This window comes from Pelmatolapia mariae, linkage group LG22 (assembly GCF_036321145.2).
Source record: "Pelmatolapia mariae isolate MD_Pm_ZW linkage group LG22, Pm_UMD_F_2, whole genome shotgun sequence".
NCBI classification, from domain to species: Eukaryota; Metazoa; Chordata; class Actinopteri; order Cichliformes; family Cichlidae; genus Pelmatolapia; species Pelmatolapia mariae.
The window spans coordinates 17,927,541-17,955,026 of record NC_086245.2 but is presented as its reverse complement, the minus strand read 5'-3'; the positions used below and the strand labels follow the sequence as shown (position 1 = coordinate 17,955,026).

Below are 27,486 nucleotides of genomic sequence, written 5' to 3'. Positions count from 1 at the left end.
GTCACGTGGAAAAAAAGGTCCCGTGTAACCAGACCATGCAATGATCAGAGTAACTACAAACCCAGTCAAACAAGAAATGATTGCTTACAATACGTTATTGCTGCTAAATGTGCTTCTACAGTCATGGGTATATTTAGTTTTTCACACACTGCTTCTGTATTCTGGTTTACTTTTGTTAAACAAATGATGGCATACTGTAATCACGTGTTTTTCTTTATCTGCAGTTGTGTTTAATAGCAAGAAAACCAACAAAGCTTTTGAAACTGAAGTTTTATAAGGGAGAACGAACAAAAATTTCAGGAAGCTGATGTTGGAGACTGATGGCAGATGAACAGCAAAACACAGTAAAACATTATTACTGCTAAAATGGAAGCAATTTTAGGTATAAGACCAACTTATACTCTAGATGTAAACTTTACAAACCCTTCACTTATTACAGCAGCAGGGTGAGGAAGAAAAGTGAATTAAGGAAATAATAGAAAAATAAAAAAGGAAAAACAAACAGTGGGAGTGGTATACACAGACATACATGTATATTTTAGCGCCATCCTACACGGTGGCTGTAACAGCTTATTGCTGAAAGAGCTGCTCAGGGCCTCCAGTCTCATGCAGGGGTGAGAAGTGTTACCCATAATGGGTATGAGCTTGGCTAACATCCTCCTCTCGCCTACCTCCTTTATAAAGTCTACGGGGCTGGCCTGGACACATCTGGCCCTCTTCACCAGTCTGTTAAGCTATTTTCTTCCTTATTCTTCTTTAATTCAAAAGAAGACTGAATCTGTTCTTTCAAACATTTTTAAACGTTTACTTTGATTTTTAAAAAGTCACACAGAAAACATTTTACATGGGATACACTTGTTTTTCAAGACTGTGTGATCGAAACTTTGTTTTTCAACTGTAACTGTGCAGTATTCTGGAGTGCACTCATTTCTATCTTAATGTAATGACTGTTGAAACAACCAGGTTTTCTTCAGCTTGATCTGCACTTGTTGGGAAGAGAGTGGTGGGGCATAGCACAGTTTTTAATTCACAAGCTGTTGTCTAATACATCTATACCACTGAGACTTGATGAGGACAAATTGGGAGGGGCAGATCCCCTTTGATCTGCCAGTGAGTCATAATCTCACCTACATAGCTGCTTTAATTGCTAAAACTTTCAGAGATATCTAACAGATCAAAGCACAACAGCTTCCCCATCCACATGTTCCTCCTACAGTTTTTATGCCAACTGAGGAGGAGGGAAAAGAGGTTTCGAAGCTGGAGAGCAAAGTGCGATCTCAATGCTCATCTTTTTCCAGAGAGGATGATGAAGAAAATAATGCTAACCCAATAGGAAACATAAAGCTCTTGAGCCATTGTTAAGGCCCAAGTTCAGTTCTGAGTAATACCATCATAGCCTATTCACATATACCTACAACTGAATACAAAAACCTATTTTAAACCACCAGAGAGAACCACATCTCCGAATGTTTGGAAGGATGGAGCAATTGAAACGCACAAGGCAATTTCTCCAGTGAAACGGCTGCAGGAAGAGGAGAAGCTCCTTGGGGAGCGAGGGACAGTCACACTTTGAAATGACGTGAGAATGAAAGAACGATACATTTAGAGGGAAGACAATCTGTGAAGGTCTCCTTAATTTAAAGGTCGTTTATCCCAGCACATCATTTTCTGCCCATGAGAATAAATGTCAACATAATTATTGTGTGAAACAAAATATTATGGAAAGCAAAACTGTATCAACCCAAAAATATAACTGGAAAATGATTTGATGGGGATTTGGATCTTTGGTTGCGATTTCGATAGCTGCAGATGTAACGTGGGAAAACATAAGAGACATAATGTGGCTAAAGTAGTAGACTGAAGCCACCCCTCATTTCTCTACTGTTTCCTATTTTTATTTCTGAGATGAAAAATGGGAAAACTGGTTTAGTGAGCTCTTGAAACATGTGCAAACATATGTGGAAATGCAGCATATAAGCCAAAAGCAGAGACTGTGCAGTTCTAATGAGCTTGGAAGTCAATAATTGGAGCTTGGAAAGAAAAGTGACTGGACTTTGAAGTTTTTTTTTTTGTTTTTGTTTTTAGTTTAAATGTTCAACCTCTCATCAGTTCAAAGTCACTATTAGATATTGGACCACCTTCATTTTCCAACACAGCATAAACTCTTTGGGAGGTTTCTAGTAATTTGTAGTCCTCATGAATAGTTCTCCAGGCTTATTGAAGGACATTCAAAGCTCTTCTTTGGATGCTTGCTGCCTTTAGATGATCCCACACTGCTTTAGTAATGTTGAGGTCCAGACTCTGTGGAGGACAATCCATGAGTGATAAAGTTCCATTGTTTTTCTATCAAGGTTTCCTTTGGCTGCATTGGCAGTCTGTTTGGGATTGTTGCCATACAGAAAAAATAACCTGTTGCAAATCGGATCTTTTCCAGATGCTGTAGGATTTTTGTTTAAAATCCGATTGTACTTCTGTGCACCACCACCACCACCACCTGAAATGCAGCCCTGAACAATGACAGAGCCTCCATCATGCTTTACAGATGGCTGTAGACGTGCACTGCTGTGCCTCTCGCCTGACCTCCTCCGTACAAGCTGATGATAACTTGAACGAAAAATTCCAAATTTAGATTCATCACTCCATCAGACTGGTTGCCCCTGTTTTTCTGTTTAGTTTCTGTGTAATTTGGCATACCTCAGCCTTTTCTCCTTGTTTTGTTCCATAAGCATATTCTAGTCAGCCACCCTTCCACTGAGATCGTTTCTGATGAGGCTTCAGTGAACAGTGGATGGATCTACAGATGCATTTCTCAGGTCCTGTGTTGGGTTTTTTGCTTTTTTGCGTCAGAGATTCTTAGTACCTGCTTCCATGGTATGAACTTTAAAACCCTACATCGCCTCACTCTTGAGTTACTGTACTGGGTGTCCATGTTTTCTGCCCTGAGGGTCAAAAATGAGCATAAATAAAATCAATTGACTTGATTTTGGAATCACTTGTGTCATTCTTCCTGAATTTGACCACAAATGTCAAGGAAAATTCTGTATGATTTCCAGCAGAAGGCATAAATATAATTAGCATTGTTCCTGTACTGCACTCCAAAGCCTCTCAGTGCTGGAGTGTCACATGTTTGTCAAAGATACCAGCTGCTCTCCACTGAGCTTCGACCTTTGCTGCATAAAGATTAAGGTGGCAAGAAAAAAAACAAAAGGACTTAAGGACTGCGATTAATGTGTTTGGAATACCAAATACTTTAACTTTAATCTAACAAACAGATTAAATCCAATATTTTATTTTCTCTTTATTTAAAGATCAAAAATAAAACTGTCACTGTTACATGTGTGAGGCTGAAGAAACCAATTTTTTCAACGTTATGCTTCATTGAAAGTCAGCTTTAGCAAACAACGTTGTATCTTCTGAAACCTCATTTAAATCATATCTCATTTTTCCAGCATCCAATAAGCACTTAATTAGAAACACAGCAAGAGTTTGCAATGGAGTGTTTTCAGCAATATGTTTCCTCCGCAGAGACCGAAGAGCAATTAGAGAAACACAAAACAAGGGCAGCCTGGAATAAAAAACAAAACAAAACAAATGTATTATTTGGTAACAGTTCAATTTCAGAATCTGTTGAATGCAGGTTTGGTTGCAAATGGCAGCAAATTGTTTCTCAATTGTTGATCTGAGATCGGTGACAGGTGCATCATTACCTGTGCTTTAAATACACCAGGATTATAATGAACACAGACATGACCTGCAGGGGACACTCATCTACATCCACACTCACACCATATATAATATGTTGCACGCTGGTGAGTCATCCTCACTAATGAGGCATGTCTGATTCCTGAACGCAGATCCAGACTGATCAAATACTTTGAGCACATGCGGGAAACAGAGTCCACTAAGAACATGAGCCTCGGGTTGAATCATCACTCCTTCACTTTTCACGCTCAGAGGCGAGTATTCATTAGCAGTCAGTGCATTTATAAAAATTATAATAATAAAATCATGACCACATTAAGGTCATATTTTTAATATTCTAGTATTCATAAACATGGCTTGCAGTAGTAAAAACAAACTGCCATTTTTACACATTGCACAACAGTTGTGACAGCACAGCAGCAGAAATTCAACAACCCTGATTCTGAAAAACAATGCTGTATAGACTGTAAATAAAAACAGAATGCAGTGATTCCCAAACCTCATAAACCCATATTTCATTCACAACATATCAAATGTTTAAACTCAGAAAGTGTACCATTTTAAGAAAAATATGAGCTCACTTTTAAATTAAAGGCAGGAATATGTCTCAAAAATGTTTTTTCAGGGCCATGTTTACCACTGTGTAGCATCCCTCCTACTTTCTTCAGCAGGCTGTAAACATCTGGGAACCGAGGAGAGCAGCTGCTGGATATTTGGGAGAGGTTGTCCCATTCTTGCCTGATAGAAGAGTCTAGCTGCTTAACATATGTTTTGTTTTATGATGTTCCAAATTTTCAGTTGGTGAGAGGTCTGGGCTGCAGGCAGGCCAGTTCATCACTCCTCTACTTTCAAGCCATGCTATTGTAATAAATGCAGTATGCAGTTTAGTATCTTCCTGCTGAAAAATGCAAGGCCTTCCCTGAAAAATCATCTGGATGTTATATGCTGCATATGTTGCTTTAAAGCCAAATCCAGATGTGTAAGCTTCCAATTTCACAGGCACTGTAATGTACCTTCATACTATCAGAGATGTAGGCTTTTGAGCTGAGCATTGATGCTGGATAGTGCCTCTCCACTTTAGTCCAAGGGATGTAGTGTCCAACATTTTTCAAGAAGAATTTTAACTTTTCCTCAGAAACGGATTATTCTGTGCCCATGCAGTGATTTCAATGAATAACGGCTTTCTTTAATACAATACTACCCGAAGACCTGAAGCGGGCATCAAATATTCATCCCTGACTTTGTTCCATGTGCACCCTCTGTGCACAGGGAAGGCTCTACTTTTCCAGCCTTTTGTTGCTCTTGTCCCAATTTTCTTAGATGTGTTGTTACCATGAAATTCAAAATGAGCAAATATTCTTCATGAATCAGTAAAATATCTGAACTTAAACATTTGATATATGTTCGGTATATTAAATCATATCAAATTAGATTTCACTCAATGTTTTTATATGCCATTCTACATTTAATCATTAGTCATTATTAATCTCTGGTTATATTTCACAGCTTGCTTTTTGTTCTGTATTCCTGCCCTTACTGCTGGCGGTTTCTTCCTGTTAAGAGGGAGTTTTTCTTTTCCACTGTTACCAAGTCCTTGCTCAAAGGGGTTTGTTTGATTGTTGGGGTTTCTCTGTACTATTGTAGGGTCTTTACCTTAAAATATTAACCACCTTGAGGTGTTGTTGTGATTTGGCACTATATAAATAAAATAGAATTGAATTGAACTGAACCGAACTGAAATATTTATAAATATTTTTATATATATTGTATTGTATTTTACACTGCACTGACTGATCTGGCACCATTTGTTAACGCAACATTTGGCACCTTATCTGTGCAAAAAGAAAGAGAAAGAGTGAAAGACTCTAAAATGCAAAAGAGAACTACAATAGATGTTTTAGCTCATACCAGCACTGTGCTTCACTTCTCTCAGATATTCCTTCATTGAGAACGGGTTAATCAGATAAATTAGGACAAATAACTGCTGGATTGCAACAGAAAGCAGGTGTGTTTCACAAACACTTAAGAAGAACCTATGCTGGCATCCTGAAGTCTAAAATGTGGGAGGCAAACTGGTGTGTGTGGTTTAAAAAAAAGTGAGAGCTGTAATTATTGGTGCTATTGTACAATATATTCTGCCCAAGTTTGCAAGACTAATTGTGTGTGTGTGCGTGTGTGAATGACCAGGGGAGATTTGTTCTTACTTCTCCTGGCGAGTCTGTTCAGCTGTGGTTTCCATGGCACACTCGAGTGAGCTTTGAAGTGAATGAAGCTGATTGGTCGTCTCCTTCAGCAGGAAGCGGGTCACAAACTGCTCCAAGTGGGTGGACTCCTGATAATCCTGTCAATCAAGGCGATTAGAGGAGGACAAGTTAGAGTAGGAGGCACGGTGAAGGAGGGCCGAACGAGGAGAGCTGTGACACGTTTCACATGCCAGCCGGGAGTCGCTTGACGCCCAGACCTCCTCTGCTAATTAAAAGATGCCCACGAGATCATTCATTTAGAAAAGATTACACAACAGTGCTGCTGGAAAGAGAGGAGAAGAAAGAAGCAGATGTCAAACCTTTGGTCTTCTTATTAACTTATTTAATAAAAGAATCCCTGTTAGCTGTGTTTGATCCACCACACTAGACTGATGTCAGCAATGTGTCAGTTGACGTCGAGTTAAATGTAGGATGGAGAGCTTAACCTGAGTCGAGTTTAACGACAGAATGTTTCTACAAAGTGAAAAGTGAATTCTTCCATTTAACATTTAACAACGTTACAACTCATTCTTTGTTTATGTCATGATTTAAATGGAGAATTCTGTCCATGAACAAAGGCTTTCAGCTAATATTTTATTAATGTTGTTGATTGGTTCCCCCAGTTTACAGATACACTTGAGTTCAGCACCTTTAGTTCACTTGTGGCATTGGCAAATGCCTTGATGTGGTAACTGTAAATGCAGGTGGATGATATACTGTAAGGTAAACCCAACTTAACTCAGTTGAGAAAGCTGCAAATGTGGGTAGTTCAGATATTTGTTTCTATCTGAGATCAGTCATTTTTATTTTAATAAATCTTTTTTTGGCTCTTTGAATCCAGGATCCGTGTTCCCAAAGAAGCAAAAATCTAAACAGGAGGTGACGGCACAGAAAATGACAGGAGGTGATTTAATAGGAACTGAACTGCTGGTATGTGTGTGTCAACACTGATATACAGTTAGATCCATCATTTGTTGGACAAAAACTCTTTTTTGTTGTTGTTTTGTCTCTGTACACTGCCATTGTGATTGTGTGCTTTAATTCAAGAGGTTTTGCAAAAAAGAATGACAGGTTTTATACACTGGACTTCATTTTCAGAGGTTCAAAAATAACTGGAGAAACTAATATATTTGTGTTCTAAATATAAAGATTTTAATCCTTGGATGAAAATTGTTTGCAGTCAATGGCTGCCTGAAGTCATGCTCTGCTGGTCCTTTAATGCAGCCACCTTTAGTTTAGATGTCTGGGTTTCTCTTTTAGTTTTGTCTTCAGTAACTGAAAAGCTTCTCTGTTGGGCTGATATCAGGTGACTATCTTGGTCATTGAAGAATATCCCATTTCTGTACTTGGAAAAACTGTTGGATTGCTTTTGCACCACACTTTGGGTCATTATTGATGTTTGATTGATATTTATTTATTCATCCAGTCACCACATATTACACAGACTGTGTACTGTTCATATTTGGTTAAATCTGAGCAGAGAGATTAGCGCTGTACACTTTAGAGTTCATCGTGCTTCTGTCAGCAGTCACATCATCAATGAACACGAGGGACCCAGTTCCACTGGCAGCAATACATCCAAATACTATAATATCATGTACATCATACATCATGTTTGACAGATGATGTGATATGCTTCATATCATAAGCTGTTTCTCTCCTTCTGCATAATTTTCTCTTCCCATTATTTTGGTACAAGTTCATCTTGGTTTAATTGGTCCAAATAATTTTTACAGAACTGTGAAGGCCCTTTTATTCTGGTGAAGTCTAATCTAGCCATGTTGTTCTTCAGTGTAACCAGTGGTTTGTACCGTTTTGTTAACCTGCTGTACTTTCCTCTATTATGAAGGTATCAGTTGATTGACCCTGACAATGTTACATTTACCTCTTTGAGATTGGTTTTTACTTGGTTAGATGTTGTGCAGTTGTTTTTCTTCACAATGATTCTGTCTGTTTGTGAAGGTTCTCAGTCATCCAGGCCATCGTAGCCTAGAGAACTTGGAAAGAAATGCATCTGGAAGTTTCTTGAAGATGTTTCACCTCTCAGCCAAGAAGCTTATTCAGTTCTAAGAGCAACTGGTGGACAGTCCTGGATTTTAAGCCCAATGGGAGTGTCTAATCACACACGCAAAAGTCACAATCAGATTGTGGGTCACAATCAGCCAAGGTTTCAGGTAAACCCATTGTGAAACCCTAACCTGTCATGTGATTTACTGAGGTCAAATGGCCCAGGATGTGAGTGGGCGTTAAGGCGTCTGGCAGGGGATCTCAAAACTGGATTATAGATGGCAGACAATTGGTGTCGTAACCCACCCCTCTGTTCAAAGATCGTTCACAGTGGACACAGATGGTTTCTTTCACTCCTTTTTCAAACCACTTGTCTTCTCTGTCCAAAATGTGAACATTGGTGTCCTCAAATGATTGACCATTGTCTTTACGATGCAGATGAACAGCTGAGTCTTGTCCTGTCGAAGTGGCTCTGATTCTTTAAGGCCTTTTGGTGTTGCTGAGCTGATAATCAGAATGGACCAGGCTTTTGATTTTTACTTCTCCTTGTTGCTATCTGATAAACTCTCTTACTTGAATCAACACGTCTTTGACCTTATATTGAAAGCTCTAGTGAAAAGCAGCCAAAGACAAACCAACTCCAGAGCTTTTCTCTGCTTAATTTGTAATAAAACACCAAGGAGTCAGCTCTGATCTGTTTCCCAACTGTACATTTACTTTTTGGCCTCTGAAAATGGGGGCTGTGCATAAAAGTGGCTGCAATTTTTAAACATATAAAACAAAATATATGTGTAAGTTAAAGCTGGAAGTCTGTAAGTACACCTTTAAATACTTTGAACTCTACTTTTAAATGTGTTATGGGTAAGAGGTTAGCAAACATTTTCAATTTACATATTCCAGAGCTCTAGTTACCCACATGATGTCACTATTTGCTGCCCCTTTGGTTTGTTTTGATCTCTACTGACTCCCCCAAAACATATCAGGCTGCTGACAGCCTGAACACATTCATTAGTCTTCACTCTGTAGGGTATTTATTTATCAGAGAGAGAGTGAAAGGGTCTAAATGATGATAAAACAGCTGAGGGAAACTCAGTCATGTGACACCATGTGCATAATCGTGATACTATAAACATACACATGCAGTATTGAGAAGTATGGCTTTAAAGAATTAAATGTGTTATTTTTGCGGCTTTATAGTTGTAAACAAACAGCATCAATCACCACCTCTTAATGATGCATCCTTTCTTCAGATTGGTGTAACAGGTGTTTGCCTGCAGTTATTTATGGGAAATAACATGTTTACATTTCTATTATGTTGGCAACAATCAGCTTCTTGTTATTTTGTGAGCCAGAGTTGGATATTTTTTCATGGCAGGTTGGAAAATTAGACTCAATGAGGCTTTGGAGAGATGTCATTTGTTATGCGTGGAACAGCACAGCAGGGCTAAGTGCTGTTTTGAATCTAATCAAAGGAGAGTGAGGGATGGTCAGCACAGCAGTTTGCTGTTTGCATGGCAGACCTGCTCCTACAGTTCTGAGCACCATGAGCATTCGTACACTCCACTTACAATGAGGCATTTGAAGGCAAACGCTAATGCAACTTGGATTAGAGAGTGCGTAATGCATGCATCGAAGCAAAACAAAAGATAGTGTTTCTTTATTTGGGTAACTGCTGTGTTTTTCAATAGTACGATGAAAATGGCTGAATTTTAAAAGCTGGATTTGTTTATATGTTGTGCACATGTGTGTGCAGACACACACACTAATTACAGTTTGTTGAGTGGGTGCCTACTGGGAGAGAGATAAACTCTTAGCAGCTCCTCTAGCATTCAGATCATTAAGACTCTTCCCCATCAGTCCTTTTAACAACATACATACACAAAACCATATGTAAGCAGACTAGATTAGGAGTAAAGATAACACAAAATCTCTGCAGTGTTTGCAGTATTACTTTTTTTTAAAAGTCTCATTATCTCTTATGCACAGATATTGTTTGATCCCCTGGCAAACGCGCACACATGTACACACATGTACACACATGTACACACCTGCACACATGCCTGCGCGCTCGCTCAGCCAGAGTGAGTCACGACAAAACCGGTAAAGGTCAGTCTCCTGTGATCTCCACCTTTGTGCAAGTGTGTGTTAGCGTGTGTGTGTCCGTCTCAACAGTGTAGAACCATTTTAAACAGCTTCATGTTTCTTTTTTTGCCTCTTCTTTGATCTTTTATTTTCAGTTGTACAAAAGGTCAAAGGAGAGCTTTGTTGAAGGCAAAACTGTGTAGTTTTCTATAATTTTCTACCTCATTCTCTGACCCAGAACTGCTGCTAAAATCATAGCATTTAAGTCTGCACTGAATAAATGCAATCCCAGCCCTGCAATCATACCTCAGCTTCAGCTTCAGTTGTTTTTACCCTTAGTAATTATAAAAATCCTGATTAACAATTATAATTAAATGACATCAAAAGCAAGCTGATTGAGCACAACTATGCTAAATAAAACTCAGTTTGCATGTTTTAATCTGTTTCTGGGGAGTGTGTAAATTTCCACTAATTTTAAACTTACCAAACAGCAAACAACACGGCTACATTTTACCAGGCAGCAACACTGTTTTTTTTTTGTTTGTTTGTTTTGCATATTATTTTTTATTAATTAAAACTTTAGATTACAGGTTTGGCATCAGTATTTGTATAAAATAAAAGACGGACTGAGTCTGATCACATAAATTTGGCTCTATCTTCAATGCTTCTTCCAGCACCCCCGCACGTGTACATAAAGACTTGAGGCATGGACATAAATAAATTAGCTTGTGTGCACACACTTATTGTATTCCAGTGCAAAATTAAAATATATATATAAAAAAAACCCCACCTTGCAGCCCCCTCACGTACATCTCCAGCCAGAGACTACCCACTCAAATACATACTCAGCCCAACAGAGACGATTGAGCTTTATTCTTGTGACTAAAGGAGCATCTGTTCTCCTTCTTGCTCAGCCAATACCCAGAGACAATCAGAGAAACACGGGGATTGGTTGTTTTTTTTTTGTGACTCATTTCTAAGGTCAAAGAAATCTTATAAAAGCGCAAGCAGAAAGGCTTCATCGTGGTGAAATCCTGTGTGTCTTTCACAGTCCAGTGTTGGAATTTAATTTGGAAGTTATTGCACAGTCTGTCCAATTTGTACAGAATAATTTGTCTTCATTTAGGCTCAAATATCCAATGTGAGTGTTTGCTAGGGGGAGAACTAGAGATTTTCTTGTGAGGATAGACTACAGCCTTTTAAAAGCTGAGTGCAAGGTGAATAGCATCAGTAGAAAATGATAAATCTTTAGCATACACACTGCCTGGTTCTCCCCTCCGCCCCGCCGATGTCTCATTTCCGGCTCTCAGTTATCCTCTTGGAGAACAGAAAAATGATTTGAGGTGCAATTTGATTTTCACACCTCAGCTTGAACGTGTTGAGACCCTTGAATGATTGCAAAAGGGGTTGCAGAGCTATGTGTATTTTTTCTCTGCAGAAATGGTGAAATTTCAAGCAGGTGTACTTCACAGCTATGCTCCTTCATGTCTAACCTTTTTTCCACAACGCCTTTTTGTCTTATGAGCTTCTACTACTTTTTTGCACCTCATATTTTCTTAATAAATCTGTTTTGATCCCATTTTTTCTATAAAATCTACCTTTGCTGCTGTTTTTTCCCCAACACACTCTATAAACCAAAGCCTTATCTGCCATTGGCCATCATTTATCTTTGTCACTACAGCTTTTACATGTAGAAGTTGGATGTCATCATTTGTTACCTCTTTCTGTGCCAGTAAAAAAAAAAAAATACAACTGACAAATTAATGGTTTGACTCCCACACAATGGCCACGATGAGATGTGTCCGCTTCACTGAAGATCTGAGGGGCGATTTGAGCTTCACAGCATGTGTTGTGTGCACCAGCTGAGATACTACAAAGAAGACGAGAGAGTGCGACAAAGAAATAGAAGCTCTCCCTCCAGATCTAATAAGCCACCTCTCTTCCTTCTGCTCACATCCTTTTCTCATTTCTCGTTGTCATTTCTCCTTTCACCCTGCCATTTTTCTTCGTGTCTGATCATTCCTGTCTTTTTGACTTTATGTCTCATGCCACTCTCATCTTCCTTCCTCTCGTCTCTGATAATGCAAAGGGCACTCTGCTTCAGACAGTAAGATCAAGAGGACGTAATACATAAAGATCAAAAGCCATATTTGTTTGGTAACGCAGCCACAATCCATTCAATTTGTCATCTGTGCTGGCTGCAAGTCCAAAAAGAATTATAACATGTTTTGTTCTGGGGGGGTTCATTAGTAGCATGCATGAGCCGTGGCTTGTCCTTTTTGGCTCTGTAATGGAAATGTGACTAATGGGAGATCTGAGAACGCCAGCTGGGCGTCCTCCCAGGAGCATGCTGATTTTCAGCATGTAGCTTTGGACACATTCTGGGAAAATCAAACATGCCTTCCTATTGTCTTTACATCTTCTAAATTTAATCAAAAGTTTCCTGTGTTACTCCAATTGACATAACTTATCTCAAATGTCACATCCACTGAGTCTTAACTCACTCACTGTGAAAAAAGCACACACATATGATTGTGATGTCTGATATCTAGCAAACAAAAATGTATAAAGGAAATTATCATTAGATACATTTATTTTACTGTAAAATAAAATTAAAAATTAGTGGCCTTTGCCAGTACTGTGAATGCAGCTTACAGCCATTTGCCAAGATAAAGCTCTACTTTAACATGCAGGTATAAATAGTTCTAATTTATTATGTCTAATTTGTGTTGTTGCCACCATGTCTGCATGCCTAAGCGCACTGAGTTGGACTGACTGATTCTTAGATAGCGCTTTCCTCCTCTCCCAGAGTACTCAGTGCCACACTCACCCATTCACACACTTTCTTCTATGATTTTCAGTGTTTCCTAGCTAATGTTCACACACATTGATACTCTAATGGATGCATCGGGTTAGTATCTTGCCCAAGGATACTTGGCATGCAGACTGTGATCGAACCACTAACCCTCCAATCTAACCTGCCAATCAGTAGACGACCTGCCCTAATTCCTGGGCTACAGCCACTTGTCAGGGTCCTGGGTTTTTTCGACCCAGTATTTTGAGTTTCCTGTGTTTTTGTCATTTTGAATTATGTATTAAGTCCTCAGTGTCAGTCTTTAGTTATTCTATAGGGTATAGTTCCTTGTATACCTTGTTTAGTAATTTTCCCTCTGTGTAGCTGACCCCTGTGTCTCCCTCTGTGTGTCTAAGGCTATGTTCACACTGCAGGCAAAAGCGCATCAAATCCAACTTTTTTGACCCTATGCGACCCATATCCGATCATGGTATGACAGTGTGCACAGCACAAATCCGATATTTTCAAATCCGATCTGGGTCACTTTCGTATGTGGTACTGAATCCGATACATATCTGATGTTTTAGAAAGCGACTGCAGTTTGAATGGTCATGTCGCATTAAATCCATCTTTTACGTCACTGACACAAGACAGACGCCAATTATCAGCGCCGGAGAAGCGCCCGATAAGACATCGTGAACGCTTCCTGGTCATCCAGTGAAACTGTTGGGAAGACAACGTTGGAGAAACGTGAACATTTTATTTGTACTGTATAATATGCAGATTTTGACAGAAATCCGCAACTATCCTTTGAAGCACCGCTCCTCTCTAAAACAGCAATAAGGATCATTATTAGGCCATATGTAAAGAACAAAATAACTTTATAACTTAAAGCAAAATTGGGAAACGTAAAGTCCGAAACAAGTCTTTATATTAAGGGCAGTCAGTCAAACAATACTGTTTGGTCTGGGTCTAAACAGAGGGCGTTGTGTGTGACGTCTTCTTTTGCGCATGCGGGCCGCTTTGAGGGTTCACACTAGAGCGCGTTTGCTGTCGCATTTTATTTGTAGTGTGAACGAGCAGACAAAAAAATCCGATTTGATCAAAAAATCGGAATTGAGCATTAAGACCTGCAGTGTGAACGTAGCCTAAGTGGATATAGTGATGTGAGTATTGTGCTTTGTTCCCACTCCTTGTGTTCTGTGTTTCCTCATCCCATCATGTGCTCCTCCATGTTCTTTCTCCCTCCAGGCTATCTCTGTGTACTTCCTGTTTTACTTTGAAGGTCTGTGTCTCATGTAAGTGTATTCTGCTTTGCTTCCTTGTCTCGTCGGTTCTGATTTCTCCCAGCTGTGTTTCCCTCCTGTCTCCCATTTCCTGATTGTCCCTGTGAATATATAAGCCCTGTGTTTTCTCCTACTGGTTCGTCTGTGATGTCTCCCTGTGTTCATCTGCATGTTATCCTATGAGTTTTGGATTCAGTTTCATGTGTTTAGGTTTTCCCTGTTTAATTATTTCTTAGTTCCTGTCCTCGCCATCTCCATTTAAATAAACTCACTCCTCATACCAACCTCTGACTGCACTTGGGTCCTCACTTTACCTCCACACGGCCTGCCTCGTCAGCCGTGACGCCACCCATGTGATTGGCTGATTAGATATTGAGTTGAACACGTGTAATAAAATTGCTGATGAGTATACAGACACACACACACATGCATATTTGGCAAGATTGTTAACCAAAGAAACAGTTGACAAACACAAATTTTCTTACTTTTTTATGCTACGTTTATAATAAAGGTGCATTTAAAATATCTGTTATGTCAGTAGCTTCATCAAGACGACCTCCCTGATAGAAAGAGCCCAAAAAACAGTGTAATGTCTTAACTTATTTTGTTTTAATAGAACTGGAATTTGCATAAAATCTGAAATGCAGAAATCATTGTGAACAAGAAAAACACGCTTTCAAGAGAATTTCAAAAACATCAATGCCCAGAAGATATGTGAATATTAACACAGGAAACATCATTACAATTCACATCTAGTGTTCCTGTGTATGTTCCCCCCGATTACATTCATTTATAGCATCTTACCTTCTTTGTTTTGTCCATCGCCTTCAGGATGGACATGTTCAGGTCTTCTAAGGCAGCAAGAACGTTCTCGTATTCACCGAGGTGCTGGGAGAAGTACTCTTCGAAGCAGAAAAACCAAACCAAAAAACATTTTGTGAGTCAGACAACTGGGACAGGGCTGTAGGTGTTTTGTTGAAGAAGCACTGGTGTGACACCTCACTCGCACTGCCTTAGGGGTTTGGTCTGGGAGCATGTGACCATGTCTAACATCTTACTTTCCTATCTTTACTTTTCTGTCTGTATTTAAAAGACTCAACTTACCACAGAGTTCATCCGTGTCCAAGTTGCTGTAAAAGAAGAAAATGACAGGTATTTAAATTAAAAACAGACATTTCCAGGGACAGAGGTACATTTTTCCTGCAAAGATCTCTTTGACACAGTCTTCGCTTTGATGAATCAATGTGATGACAGATAGAACTGAGTAAAATATGTGATGAGTAACAGAATAATTTTGGTGTTTTGGCCTCCAGAGGCATGAGTGAGAGACAAATTGGCCAAATGGGGAGTTTTTGAGTGGAAACCTTTCAGAAATGTTGGCTGTTTCTAATAAATGTTCATGCATGGACGCTTTTCTGGGTGGTCTGAGTATTTTTGTTCCTGAAAGAGAGAGCCCAAAAGAGAAAAGAAGTGGAATAAAGGAGAGGTGACGAAGTGAAGAGAATATTAGGCACTGTATTAGCACTACAACTATCTTCAGGAGACACAAAAAACACATCTTATTTCTTGTTCTAGTCATTGATACCAGGGGATTTCACTCGTGTAAACTGCATTTCATGCAAGCCGTGGCTGCTGTTTGCAAGACGAGAGTGCTGCAATCAATGATCCAAACAGGAGAAAACACTTACAAACAGCTGAGAACGGAGAGAGGAACCAGAAGTCAGACAACTAAGTAACGGACCATTAGCCTCTCTCCTGTTTTGCTTGAAGCCTGGTTGCTCTGACACTGAAGGTACATTACCATTGCTCTGAAGATTTGTTACCTTTATAAATAAATAAAACAGCCTTGAAATACTGTAAATACAGTTAATTCCACACCAATAATCTGCCATCCATACATGCAGCATGCTGTGTATGCCTATTTAAATCCATTGTATTGAATAATGTCAGTGTTCGACATGGACCTGAGCAGGTTTAACAGCCTGTCAGGGAGACCTTACAATCTGGTTACTCGTTCTTTAATCAATATAGGATTCAACCAGAGACTTCCAATTGACTTCCTTACAACTTTGTCATCTGCCTCCTCCTGTGTTCATTTCACAGGTGGAGGCACACATTAACACGGAGTCTGGTAAAGATAATAGGAAACTGGACTCCACTGCATGTCAACAGGATGCACTTTTTCTTTTTTTTGTTGTTGATATTTTCTTGAATACATATCTGATACAATCTATATAATAAAACGAAATATCATTAATTGAGTTCTGCTGAGCTCTGCTTAGGAATAAAGGATCATTTTAGGTCTCTATTCTCATTACAAATATCACATCAAATCTACACATACACCGTCACGTCATCTGCTTGTTTCTGAAGTAGTTTGATTGTGCACTATTTTACACATTCACTTGACTCAGTGAAAGGTTGTTGGTTCAATTCCAGCTATAGCCACAAATCCTCTTTAATACTGAGTCAGGAAGAGATCTGGCCAAATATTTTTTTTTCTTTTTGTTAAGTCACCCCTATCATTGGCTTATCTTGTTGAGACCATGTAAAAGTATACGATGAGGAATTAGGCACTAATGACCTCTTAACTAATTACACCTTGCTGTTGCTGCAGATCAGAAGATGCATACACTTTGGGTATAAAGGGATGAACATGGTCAGCAACAATAATTAGGTAGGCTGTGGTGTTTAAATGATGCTCAGCTGGTGCTTAGGAGGCTGAAATGTACCAAGAAAATATCCCTAACAACATTAAACCACTGCCTTCTGCTTGAACTGCTGATACAAGGCAGGACTGATATATGCTTTCATGTTTTTTATCAACATGCCTAAAAAGTTGCTGTCATCTGATTGGGTGTGTGTATATAATAAATTTAGTTAGTAACTGTATTCCGATTTAAAGAAATCTGGTTTGGTTTCTGAAGTTATCCTTTTAAAAATGTTTATAAAAATCAATTAAACTTCAGTTTTGATGCCTCTGTGCTGGGTCTGCAAAAAACCTTTTCTGAAAAAACTGAAATTCAGTTGTTAGTAAGTTTAACTTTAGCTCAGTGAGTGTATGTACAACCCTTCAAAAGGCTCTATAACTGGTTAGGTGAGGAGACCAGACTTACTGATCGCTGTGGCCTCCCCAGAGCTTGTTTTTTCTTTTGTCCACTTGCAGTTTATGTGAGTTTGGACACCAAAACATTGAAACTGTTTAACATATTGATTTAAATGTAAATTTTCCAAGGTGATCGTTGTGTGATGTAACGCCGAGTGCAAATCCAGCATTCTTATAATTGTTGTGATGATGTGATGAGCTGCAGCAGCTATTTATTTAGAGAGAGAATCAACCTGTATCAAACCACTTGAGTCAGAGCGTTTAATTTTCTGTTTGTTTAATTACACCAATGAAGTACGTAACATGATTGACACACCACTGTGTGGAGTGAACAGAGATATTTTAATAAGCTTCCTGATAAGTGTACTCATTAAGCAGTGTTAATAGAATTAACACTGTTTGCTTCGGGTGATATAGACAACAACAATCATCCTGTGACTATTACTCTATCAACAGACACTAGGGCCCAGTGTGTAAACTATAAGCCCCACAACATACAGAACAAGTTCCTTTACATCCTTGTGTAGTTTTAAACTAGCTCTTTGTTTATAACAGCTGGCTGAATGCTCAACAGCTGCTTGCTTTAAAGCTTAGAAAAGTCTCTTTCTAGTGTTTTTAGACCACTGATGCAGAACCTGCATCTGATTAATGTGAGCCATACCAAAGAAAACTTAACTAATAGCTTACACAGAATGAAGTTTCTCCTTATGAAGCACTTTTTGAAGAACTATTTTCAACCTGATTCAGACTGCAGATCTTTATTAGTACACACAGTCATCATTATTTTTCAATGTCTAACGTCAAACTGAGCGCCAGGTGAGGTGGTTTATTCAAAGTGGTAATTCATCACAAAAAATACTGAGTGTTCTCGAGTCTTTGACATCTCTATTAGAAAATGTATTTCTATTGAAATAAATCACTATCATCACTTCTTCTGTTGTGAATGGCTGCAGTTTAGTTTCATAAAACCAAATGTCCAGCAGTGTTGATTCAGTGCACAACAGAGTCAGTGGCTAAAGTGCTAAAAGTGGCGCTCGGTGTGAAACCACTAACGCTAACCATAAATTCTCCATTTCATTGGCAGGTAATCAAGGGTAAACCAAATAATAATGTGTGATTATATACTGGTTGTACACGTTGACAGATGATACAGTTACTCTATATTATTCTGTGTATATTTATGACAGCACTTGTTAGCTTGTTTGTGCACATGCTAATTGAAGCGTAGCACAGAAGCTAGCATGGCTTTACACTTTTATTTCTCTTCTGCTATACTATAATATCTAAACATTAGATCAATAACAGATGCTTTTACTAACCTAACCATGTTCTACATCACTCTACAATAACACACATATATTTAGTTCTACTTGCCAGTGTTATATAGCTGGAAGACAGAGATTAGAAATAGACTTACATACTAATCTAAGCTTTGTCAAAATGGCACTAAAAGGTTTGTTCACCTGCTAAATGCCTCTCAGACAGAAACAGTGCTTCAGTGCTGCACTGCTATTATATAACTGAAACTAGCAGCTATTTCTAAATATCTTGTGGCTCAGCGGGTCATTTGCTCACAAATGCCTTCAGTGTAATCACAGAGGAGCGACTGTATAAGTATTATCTGTATCCTGATTAGGACTGATGCAGGAGCTGGTTCACATTATAATGTCTGCAGGGAGCACAAGTAATGTGGTTTCTCATGTGTGTGATTTAAAAGAATTGGTGTGAACTAAAAAGCAGAAAAATCAGTGCAAATCGGCCGACAGTAAAGTGTCAGTGTGTCTTTGGCTTCCTCTCACCGTCAGGTGTTTGGGACATTGTGAATATAAAGGGAACATTGCACATCAGTGCCTGATTTTTAAAAGTAGATGATCTGTATTTACACACGTTGTGCTTCCACCTCCAGCTGAGTCTTGCAGAACAAAGCTGCAGGTCAGGAGGAAAAGAGGAAGACCAGAGAGAAGGTTCACAGGTGTAGTGAGGGAGGACATTGGGATCAGCATTAACGATGATTTAGGCCTCATTATGATTATCTTAACTGCACTACTGTATAGTTCTGTGTAAATAATCATTCTGTACATACGATAATTTTTAATCCTACAACTGTTCATAACTTGCATAGTTCACATTTCTGTATAGTTTTTTATTTCATATTCATATTCAGAATCCATCCTGCCTGGGTGTTTCTAGCCTTTAAATACAGTTTAATGACTGCCCTCTTAAGACATTCACCGTAGCTAAAACCAAAAGATTCCAGGTTATAGCCCCTAACATCTTCATCCTTAAAACAAAACGGTTGCTTATATTGGTAGTTAAGAATAGATGCTGTAATAGTGATTGGGGAAAAAAAGATGTGGGAGTGGAGAAGACGAAGGGGGGGGGGGGGGGCAGCTATGATTGTGCTAGCGACACAATAAATGCAAAGCTGCAAGTTTAGTCCTCTTAACACAAAAAACAAGAATGTGAGAGAAGATGATGAGTGAACTCAGAGGTTTTTTTTTTCTTTTTACACGAGTCTCTTGTTTCATCAATATAACAATAATTAACAAGATAACGAGTAAATAAAGAACTTTTCTCATAGTTTGATGTGAAAAATTAATATTCTGTTTGAGTTATTTTGCTTCGGATGCTTTATATTATATTCTGTACAATGTATAAAACAATTTAAAAAATTACATTTTGGCTCTCTTTTCTCTATTTTAAGTTGTTATGATTTCCACAGAACACTAAGCTTGAACATAAACAGTTTATATGTAAACACTACACTACTTGGTGAGAAACTAAATTAAATTATAACACATCAACCAGAAGCTGACTGCTCCTGTGCATTAAACAGGAAGAGTAAACAGAAAAAATGTAAATTTGTTCAGATCATTTTGAAGGTCATAAACATAATAGTTGCAATGTTTATTTCATATAATATAATATAATATAATATAATATAATATAATATAAATAGGATGATATGCTTCAACCTGTTTTTCAGCTGTGGGAAACAGAGTTCAAACTCATCATAGAAAGACCCTGCCTTGGTTCACAGCTGGGACTGACTTGTTGTGAAGCAAGAGCACAAACCACTACGTCCCCACGCTGCTGTAAGCAACGTGCTACAACCTTTACACATTACTGAATGCACAAGATGCAGACGCAACTCTGAAATATTTGGGTTTAAAGCAGCACTTGGCTTTATTCAGATTGCAGTAAAATAAAAAAAATAAAAAATTAAAATTAAACATGAAGGCTGAAATAGACTATTACAGCTCAGTATTTTCTAATGATTTTTATTTCATTTTTACTTTTGTTTTACTCAGTTTCAGTTAGTTTCCAGAGTGTGTTTGGTCAATTTGGTTTAGTTTTTATTGGTTGAAAATGTTTAATTTCAGGGTAATTTTTGTTAATGTCACTGTTGGTTTTAATCTTTTACAATTATTTTTATTCCATCCCTCCATTCGCTTCCACTTATCCTTGTTCAGGGTTGCGCGGGACTGGAGCCTATTCCAGCTGTCTTAGGGCGAGAGGAAGGGTACACCCTGGAAAGGTCGCCAGTCTGTTGCAAGGTGAGCACAGACAACCAGTCGCACTCACATTCACACATATTGGCAACTTAGAGTTTCCAATTGTCCTATTCCCACTGACTGCATGTCTTTAGACTGTGGGAGGAAGCCGGAGTACCCGGAGTGAACCCACGCAAACACAGGGAGAACATGCAAACTCCACACAGAAAGACCCTGCCTGATGGAATTGAACTCAGGACCTTCTTGCTGTGAGGCAACAGTGCTTTCCACTGTGCCACCGTGCTTACTTTTATTATTATTATTTTTTATTATGTATGATTGTATGTCAGAGGCAAAATGTAGAAAAATCTGTACAGGTATTACAATTAAAAAAATCATTTTTGAAAGCAGTAGACTAAATTCAAAATTACCTCTCAAAGCCTCAGTGGGAAAGCTCCAATAACAAATTTTACCAGCCATTTCATTTATATTGTTGTATTATTTTAGTTAGTTGACAAAATAATTTCAGCAATTAAATCTCTTCTTACTTTTAAAAAGATGAATGTTATTAAAAAGGAAAATAGAATGATATCTTTCAGAATTTGGAAACCGATTACTCTCACCCCTTACCTCTCCTCAACAACCGACACATCTGAACGGAATAAACTGGTAAGAAGGCAAAGCGAGTCTTACTCTGTGTTATGGGTATCGATCGTGTGAAAGAGCTCCTTCAGTTCCTCAGCTGTCAGGACTCCGTCAGAGAAGTAGGATTTGAATTCGTCAAAGGACAGCTTTCCATCATCTGGGGGTAAAGAACAAATCTTCTCAGGATGGCTTCTTTCTCAACACTTTAAAACATCGTGGATTTGGTTTGTGTTTGCAAGACATCAGACTATAAGAAAATGTGTCCAAAAAAATGTAACAGTGAAGCTGGTGGATCATTTTGTTATAAAACTGATAAGATGACATTAATAAAGAATTTTTGTCTTGAGCTGGTTTGACCTGAGGTGTCTTTAGATGTTAAAAATTATACCAGTAAAACATGGCATCAAGTTTAAACATCAGATTCTCTTTCACATCAAACGAGGAGTAATATAACATAACAAAATAAACCGGCAAAGGTACATTGATCTTGTTTTTATTATCCCTCTCTCCATATATAAAGCAGGTCATCACCATTTGTTCCACTAGACTAACATTATATCAAACAGTCAGTCATTTTTTATGATTTGAGGCTCTGCAATTATGAAGAGAATAAAAGTAGTATGAAATATTCATGAGCTGAAAATAAACACAATTTCAAAACAGAGCACTCCAAACTGAACACCCTCCGGCGAAAACAAAGACCAACGACATCTAGTTTTTCACGCAGCTCTGGCTCCAGCGGTGTCTTCCTGTTTTTGTGACACAGTGTGGCCCATCTTCAAATTGTCACTGCTGACCTGATCTGGAGGAAATGTGTAGCATGTTTCTATAGCTGCTGTGAGGGAACACAATCACATGCCCAAAAATAGAGCCTACAGTGAGTCACTGTCAGTGCATTCAGAAATACGCTCGAAGCAGGTTTGGCATGTGCTGCTCCTTGTGCAACAATAAAAACAAACATGTGGGATGACTTCTCTTGCTGCATGACAAGGCTTCAAATCATACACGGCGTGGGATGGATATTTAGTAGATGATGGAGCATGTCATGCCATGTGAAAAATACTGATTTGCTATTTTTGGTCATTTCTGCTAAATTCAAATGGACTGCATTTATGTTGTTTACACTACAAGCCGCAGTCACACATTCATGCAGACTTTTAATGGGTAGATATAACAAATACACTAATGACATGAGGGGCAAACGGGTCAGCAACTTATCCAAGAACACTTCTACGTGGTGCCTGGAGGAGTTGGGGATCAAACCATCAACCTCCTGCTACAAACTGAGGCCCCGAATTCAAAAGAAGGACAACTAAATGTAGAGCTCTGTTAATTTGTCAGTATGTTATATGACTTATAGGAAACTTGATTCTACTATTTCCCTTTTTAACATTTTAAAACAAACAGCTGTTTCCAGAAATAGTTGCTAATGTTTACTTATTTATTGCAAAGTACACCCGCCAGGTTATCGCTGATGGACGTTATAGGATGGACATAGCGGCAGTTTTTCGTGACGTCCCCTTCTGAACCCTCGACATGAACATTTTGGCCATTTCCAGCTCGTTTCTATGAAACTGTCAAACAGGGTGAATCTCAGACACCGTGGCTACTGCACTCATGAGTCCACAGTCACACAGACCAGTCGGGAAATCCCTGGGAAACATCAGTTGCTAGAAAAAATGTGTATTGCCCGACCAACTGGCAAGTGGCTGCAGGTAGTCACTGGGTGAAAGTGGTTACAAAGAGGTATACAGTATTGTATCAAAAACAGTGGGATTTGTTTGGGCGCTTGCAGGTTGTCATGGTTACGTGTAGTCTGAATGGAAGACGCAGACTTGTCTGCAATGCAACTCGCCGAGCAGTCGTGAAACTTGAAAAAGAGTGACCCAAACCAGAAACAGAGACTACTCACCTTCAACATAAAAGCTGCACCTTTTGAAACATGTTGGTTGCATCAATTAAGAGCAGCTTTTAATTTGAAAAGCAAACGTTCTCTGTTAAAAGTAGGTGCATAGATTTTTTATAGGCCAGCAGCTGGGACTTAACCAGCTTATATTAATTTGCACAAAGTATCAGGACTGCTTTGTAATTACTGACAGATTTCAGCAGGGGTCATGACTTTTTGTGCCTTTTTGCACCTTCCTTTCCTTATATGTTCAACACCTTTTCTCTCTATCATTTCTTCTATTTACACATAACTTAATTCATGGACATTTATGGTGTGATTACTTTGCATGTATGGATTGGATGGGTTGTTACCAACATCTGGTAAGAATTTCCTTATAAACTGATTTATTTTTTTCTTATATTTATTGTTTTGTGGAAATTAATGAATGGTTTGGTCACACTTTTCACAGTATTTTCAGTGAAGCAACTTAAAGAAGCTAAGATGGAGGATTTATGTGTATCCTATATTACGCTTGCATGTGTAACAGAAAGAGATTTACACTGTTATTTTGGTGCTTTTTGGATTCCCTGCCTTTGTTGTCTGCTCTTCTCTGATCAATAAGAACATAAAAGATGTATTTTTGTATGTTTATCCTGCATTAGAGAGTGGAGGTGAAACAACAACATAATTTGCCACCTGATAAACCACCTCTGAGTCATTTTGTGTGGACCGCTATCATAAAAGTGTTCACAAGTGTCAGTGTTTTTCTTTGTAAATGCTCTGAAACTGAACCTCAGTGGGCTTGGTCAGTTTCCTGTTTCCATGGAAACTGACACAGTATCAGCAGAGAGTCATGATCGGAATTTCATTGAGAAAGTAATCTGTGAAAGAAAGGTTGAAGTGATGCTCAAGACAGAAGAGAGTGGTGTTGGTGTGTGAGTCTGAAACGAGCCAGATGGTGAAATACTCACCGTTTTTATCGGCCCTCCGTAAGATCTGTAATTAGGAAATGAAGAAAAAAACAACAGGATATTAAAGCAGGTTCCACACCACCAGAGTTAGAGTAAGTAAGTGTGCGAGTGCGAGGATCATCGATCACTCTGCCGAAAGCAGTGCGTCATTAAATTATTGATAGTGCTGTCCCAGAGTCCAGAGGAGATGAAAGGCGGAGTGGCAATGACCACATCAGCTGTAAAAGGCTTGAGCCATCAACCTCAAAATAGCACATCCTACTTTTACTTACTGTGAAGAAGACTGCACAGGCGGCTTTGGAGGATAAATCTATATCTACATGATGTCTGTTTCAAATTCATTCATTTATTTGTGGGATTTCCAGACTAAGAGGATTCTAGCCCAAAGCTGCACACAGGTTAAAAAAAAAAGAAAAAGAAAACTACTATAAAATATCCACCCACCATCTTCAAGCTCCTGGCAGTCGATTGTGTGCTCTGATTTACTTTTTTTTCTCCTGTTTTTTTAAAATCTGCTGTACAAATACTGCTTCTCTCTGTCTTCATCTCTTAGTTAAATTCAGTTCCTCTACAAAGCGACAAAGCAGAAAAAATTGTTTTGTTTCATTATTATTTCAAATATCTAATCAACCATTCACTTGGCAGGAACCATCACAACCATGTTAAAAATGGTCCAAAAAAGAGAAAGAAAATATCCAGTTAGTGGCTGTTCTCTGGATGAAAATTCCAGAATGAACAGACTGCTTTGAGCTGATAGGAAAACAAGAGTAACAACTCGTTGGAACCAAGATATGCATAAGAGCATCTCTAAATGCCCTACATGTTGAATTCTGAAGTAGATGTGCTACAGGAGCAGAAGACCACACTAGCTGCCACTCTTGTCAGCTAAGAACGGGAAACTGAGGCTACATGTCACACTGACTCACCAAAACTGGAAAACAGAAGACTAGAAAAAAAAACATTATCTGGTCTAATTAGTTTCAATTTCTGCTGCTACATTCGGATGACAGGGTCAGAATTTGTCATAAACAACATGGAAGCATGGATCCATCCCTGCATCAGTGATTCAGGCTGCTGGTGGTGTAATGGGTTGGGAAATATATTCTTGGCACATTTTGGGTCCTTTAGTACTGACTGAGCATCATTTTAAGGCCACAGCCTACCTGAGTTGCTCATCTTTATAACCACAGTGTACTCATGTTCTCACAGCTGCTTCCAGCAGGATCACATATCATCTCACAAAGTTCAAAATCATCTCAAACTGGTTTCTTGAGCATAACAATGAGCTCCCTGTACTTAGTACAGGGTACAGGGAGTCCCCAAATCTCAAACCAACTGAGCACCTTTGGGATGTTGTGGAACTGGAGATTTTCATCATGGATGTGCAGCCAAAAATCTGCAGCAACTGTGTGATGCTGTCATATCAATACAGACCAAAATCTGTGAGGTATGTTTCCAGCACCTTGTTGAATGTGTGCTATAAGGAATTAAGACATTTCTGAAGGCAAACGTGGGACATAGTACTAAGCTTCATGGTGTACCTAAATGAAGTGTCTGGTGAGTGTACATAAATTAGAAAAGACTACCAAAAAGACATCACTTTGTATTATAAGAAACTATAATAGGATTTTTTTTAAGTCATGGTATTTTAATTACATATAATTAAGTTTTTATCAATTAAGTATAAAAATAATATAGATATTAATAAATACTCAAAATAAGCATCTGTTCCTGATGTAATTGTGTCTGCTCTCTAAAGCTGTCGTGTCTGTTCTTTATCACCCCATGAACGCATTGTCACAATCTTAATAGCACAGGCTTAAATAATATTTAGAGTAATCTTGATGACTACTCCTGCCATTTCTGCTTTTACCCCTGTAATTAAACTCAAGTCCGGGTCTCATCTCATTTCATACCTCAGCTCACCCTAATGAATCTTTCATATGCTATTAATAAAATAAATCTCACACCGCAACAACAGCAGCAGAATAAAAATGCAAACATCTGAGATAATGTCAGTGATTGGGTTGAAGATATGTGTATTAATGAGGCACACTGAGGTTGATGCTCAGAAGAAACAAAATATACCCAAGAAGCAACAAATTGTGACCAGCTCTCCCCTAAAAACAAGAAATGGTTTGATTCCCTGTAATCCAGTTGGAGAAAACAGATAATGAGTTTGACATTAGAGAGACATTTGGCTGGATAGATAGAGGTTTCTGTCTTTAATAACTCTGGTTAAATGCTAAATGTGCTACAAAGCACTTTTCTCCTCTTACCGAGCACTCAAAACACTTCACTTAGTTCATTTGTTTTCATTCTGTGCCTTCCCGAAAATACTGATGGCAGCCAACAGGTTTATGATTAAGATATCACAAATGAATGAAAGCATGGAGGGAAATTTAATCAGTAGGTGGATAAGAGGCAGAAGGCAGTCTGATTAAGAGCAGGGGTAAAGCTGCTAAGACACAAACACTTGGGGAAGGGTCATTAGATCAGGATGCGAGTTTAAGATGTGTGAGGAATCAATCGTAGGCTTATTTTATTGTCCACACTTACACCCTCTGCACTTGCCTCCATCCCTAACAAAAACAGGACCCAAACAGAAGACCCGCTTAAGGAAAATCACCAGCATGTCTACAACTACCACCTATGGCCTGGTTTGTTTGTTTGTTTTTCTTTGCACAAATTCGCAGTGAAAATTAGGAAATTAAGTGAATGATGTTCATAATTTAATTGAATATGTACCCCCACCCCCTGCACAATACTCAAACAAAACCTACACCCATGTTTGCATGATCATTTCCCCCCACAAAAAATACAGTTTTATCTTTTCAAATTAGAAATATGTTAATGTTAATTATATTTTTCATATTTAAGCTGGTTTTGTGAACAAACATATTAACAAACGGGGCAGATTCCTACTAATGAATGAATGTACTGTGTTTGATTTTAAGGCTGAGGAGAAGTGAAAGGAGTAAGCTTTGAAATCCTTCTACCAAATAGATAAAGTACATGTGAGTTGTATGAAATAATTACTAGAAAGAAAGCCCTCTGTACACGTCATACATTAGAGGAATCCATATTAAATCAAGTGAGCCACAATCAACACTAATAGGTCTTATTTATTTCTAATAAATTGAAATCTGTAAACTGTAATGCATTTTTGTAAGGATCATAAAATTCTGGTATATATATTTTTCTACAGTTAAGTTTTAACAGTGTTGATTTTTAAGTGTAATTTTGGTCTTAATAAGGATAAAAAACA

General features: G+C 38.5%; 1 protein-coding gene across 1 annotated transcript in view; it reads right to left on the bottom strand.

Moving 5' to 3' along the window:
• The window catches only part of necab1 (N-terminal EF-hand calcium binding protein 1), a 40,361-nt gene that overhangs the window by 12,507 nt on the left and 368 nt on the right, over positions 1-27,486 (bottom strand). The window contains exons 2-6 of the mRNA XM_065470876.1: positions 24,219-24,243; positions 21,408-21,516; positions 15,219-15,244; positions 14,919-15,016; positions 5,907-6,043 (exon numbers count right to left, since the gene is read on the bottom strand). Of these exons, the coding sequence (XP_065326948.1) occupies positions 5,907-6,043; positions 14,919-15,016; positions 15,219-15,244; positions 21,408-21,516; positions 24,219-24,243 (395 nt within the window). The remainder of the gene's footprint in view (positions 1-5,906; positions 6,044-14,918; positions 15,017-15,218; positions 15,245-21,407; positions 21,517-24,218; positions 24,244-27,486) is intronic.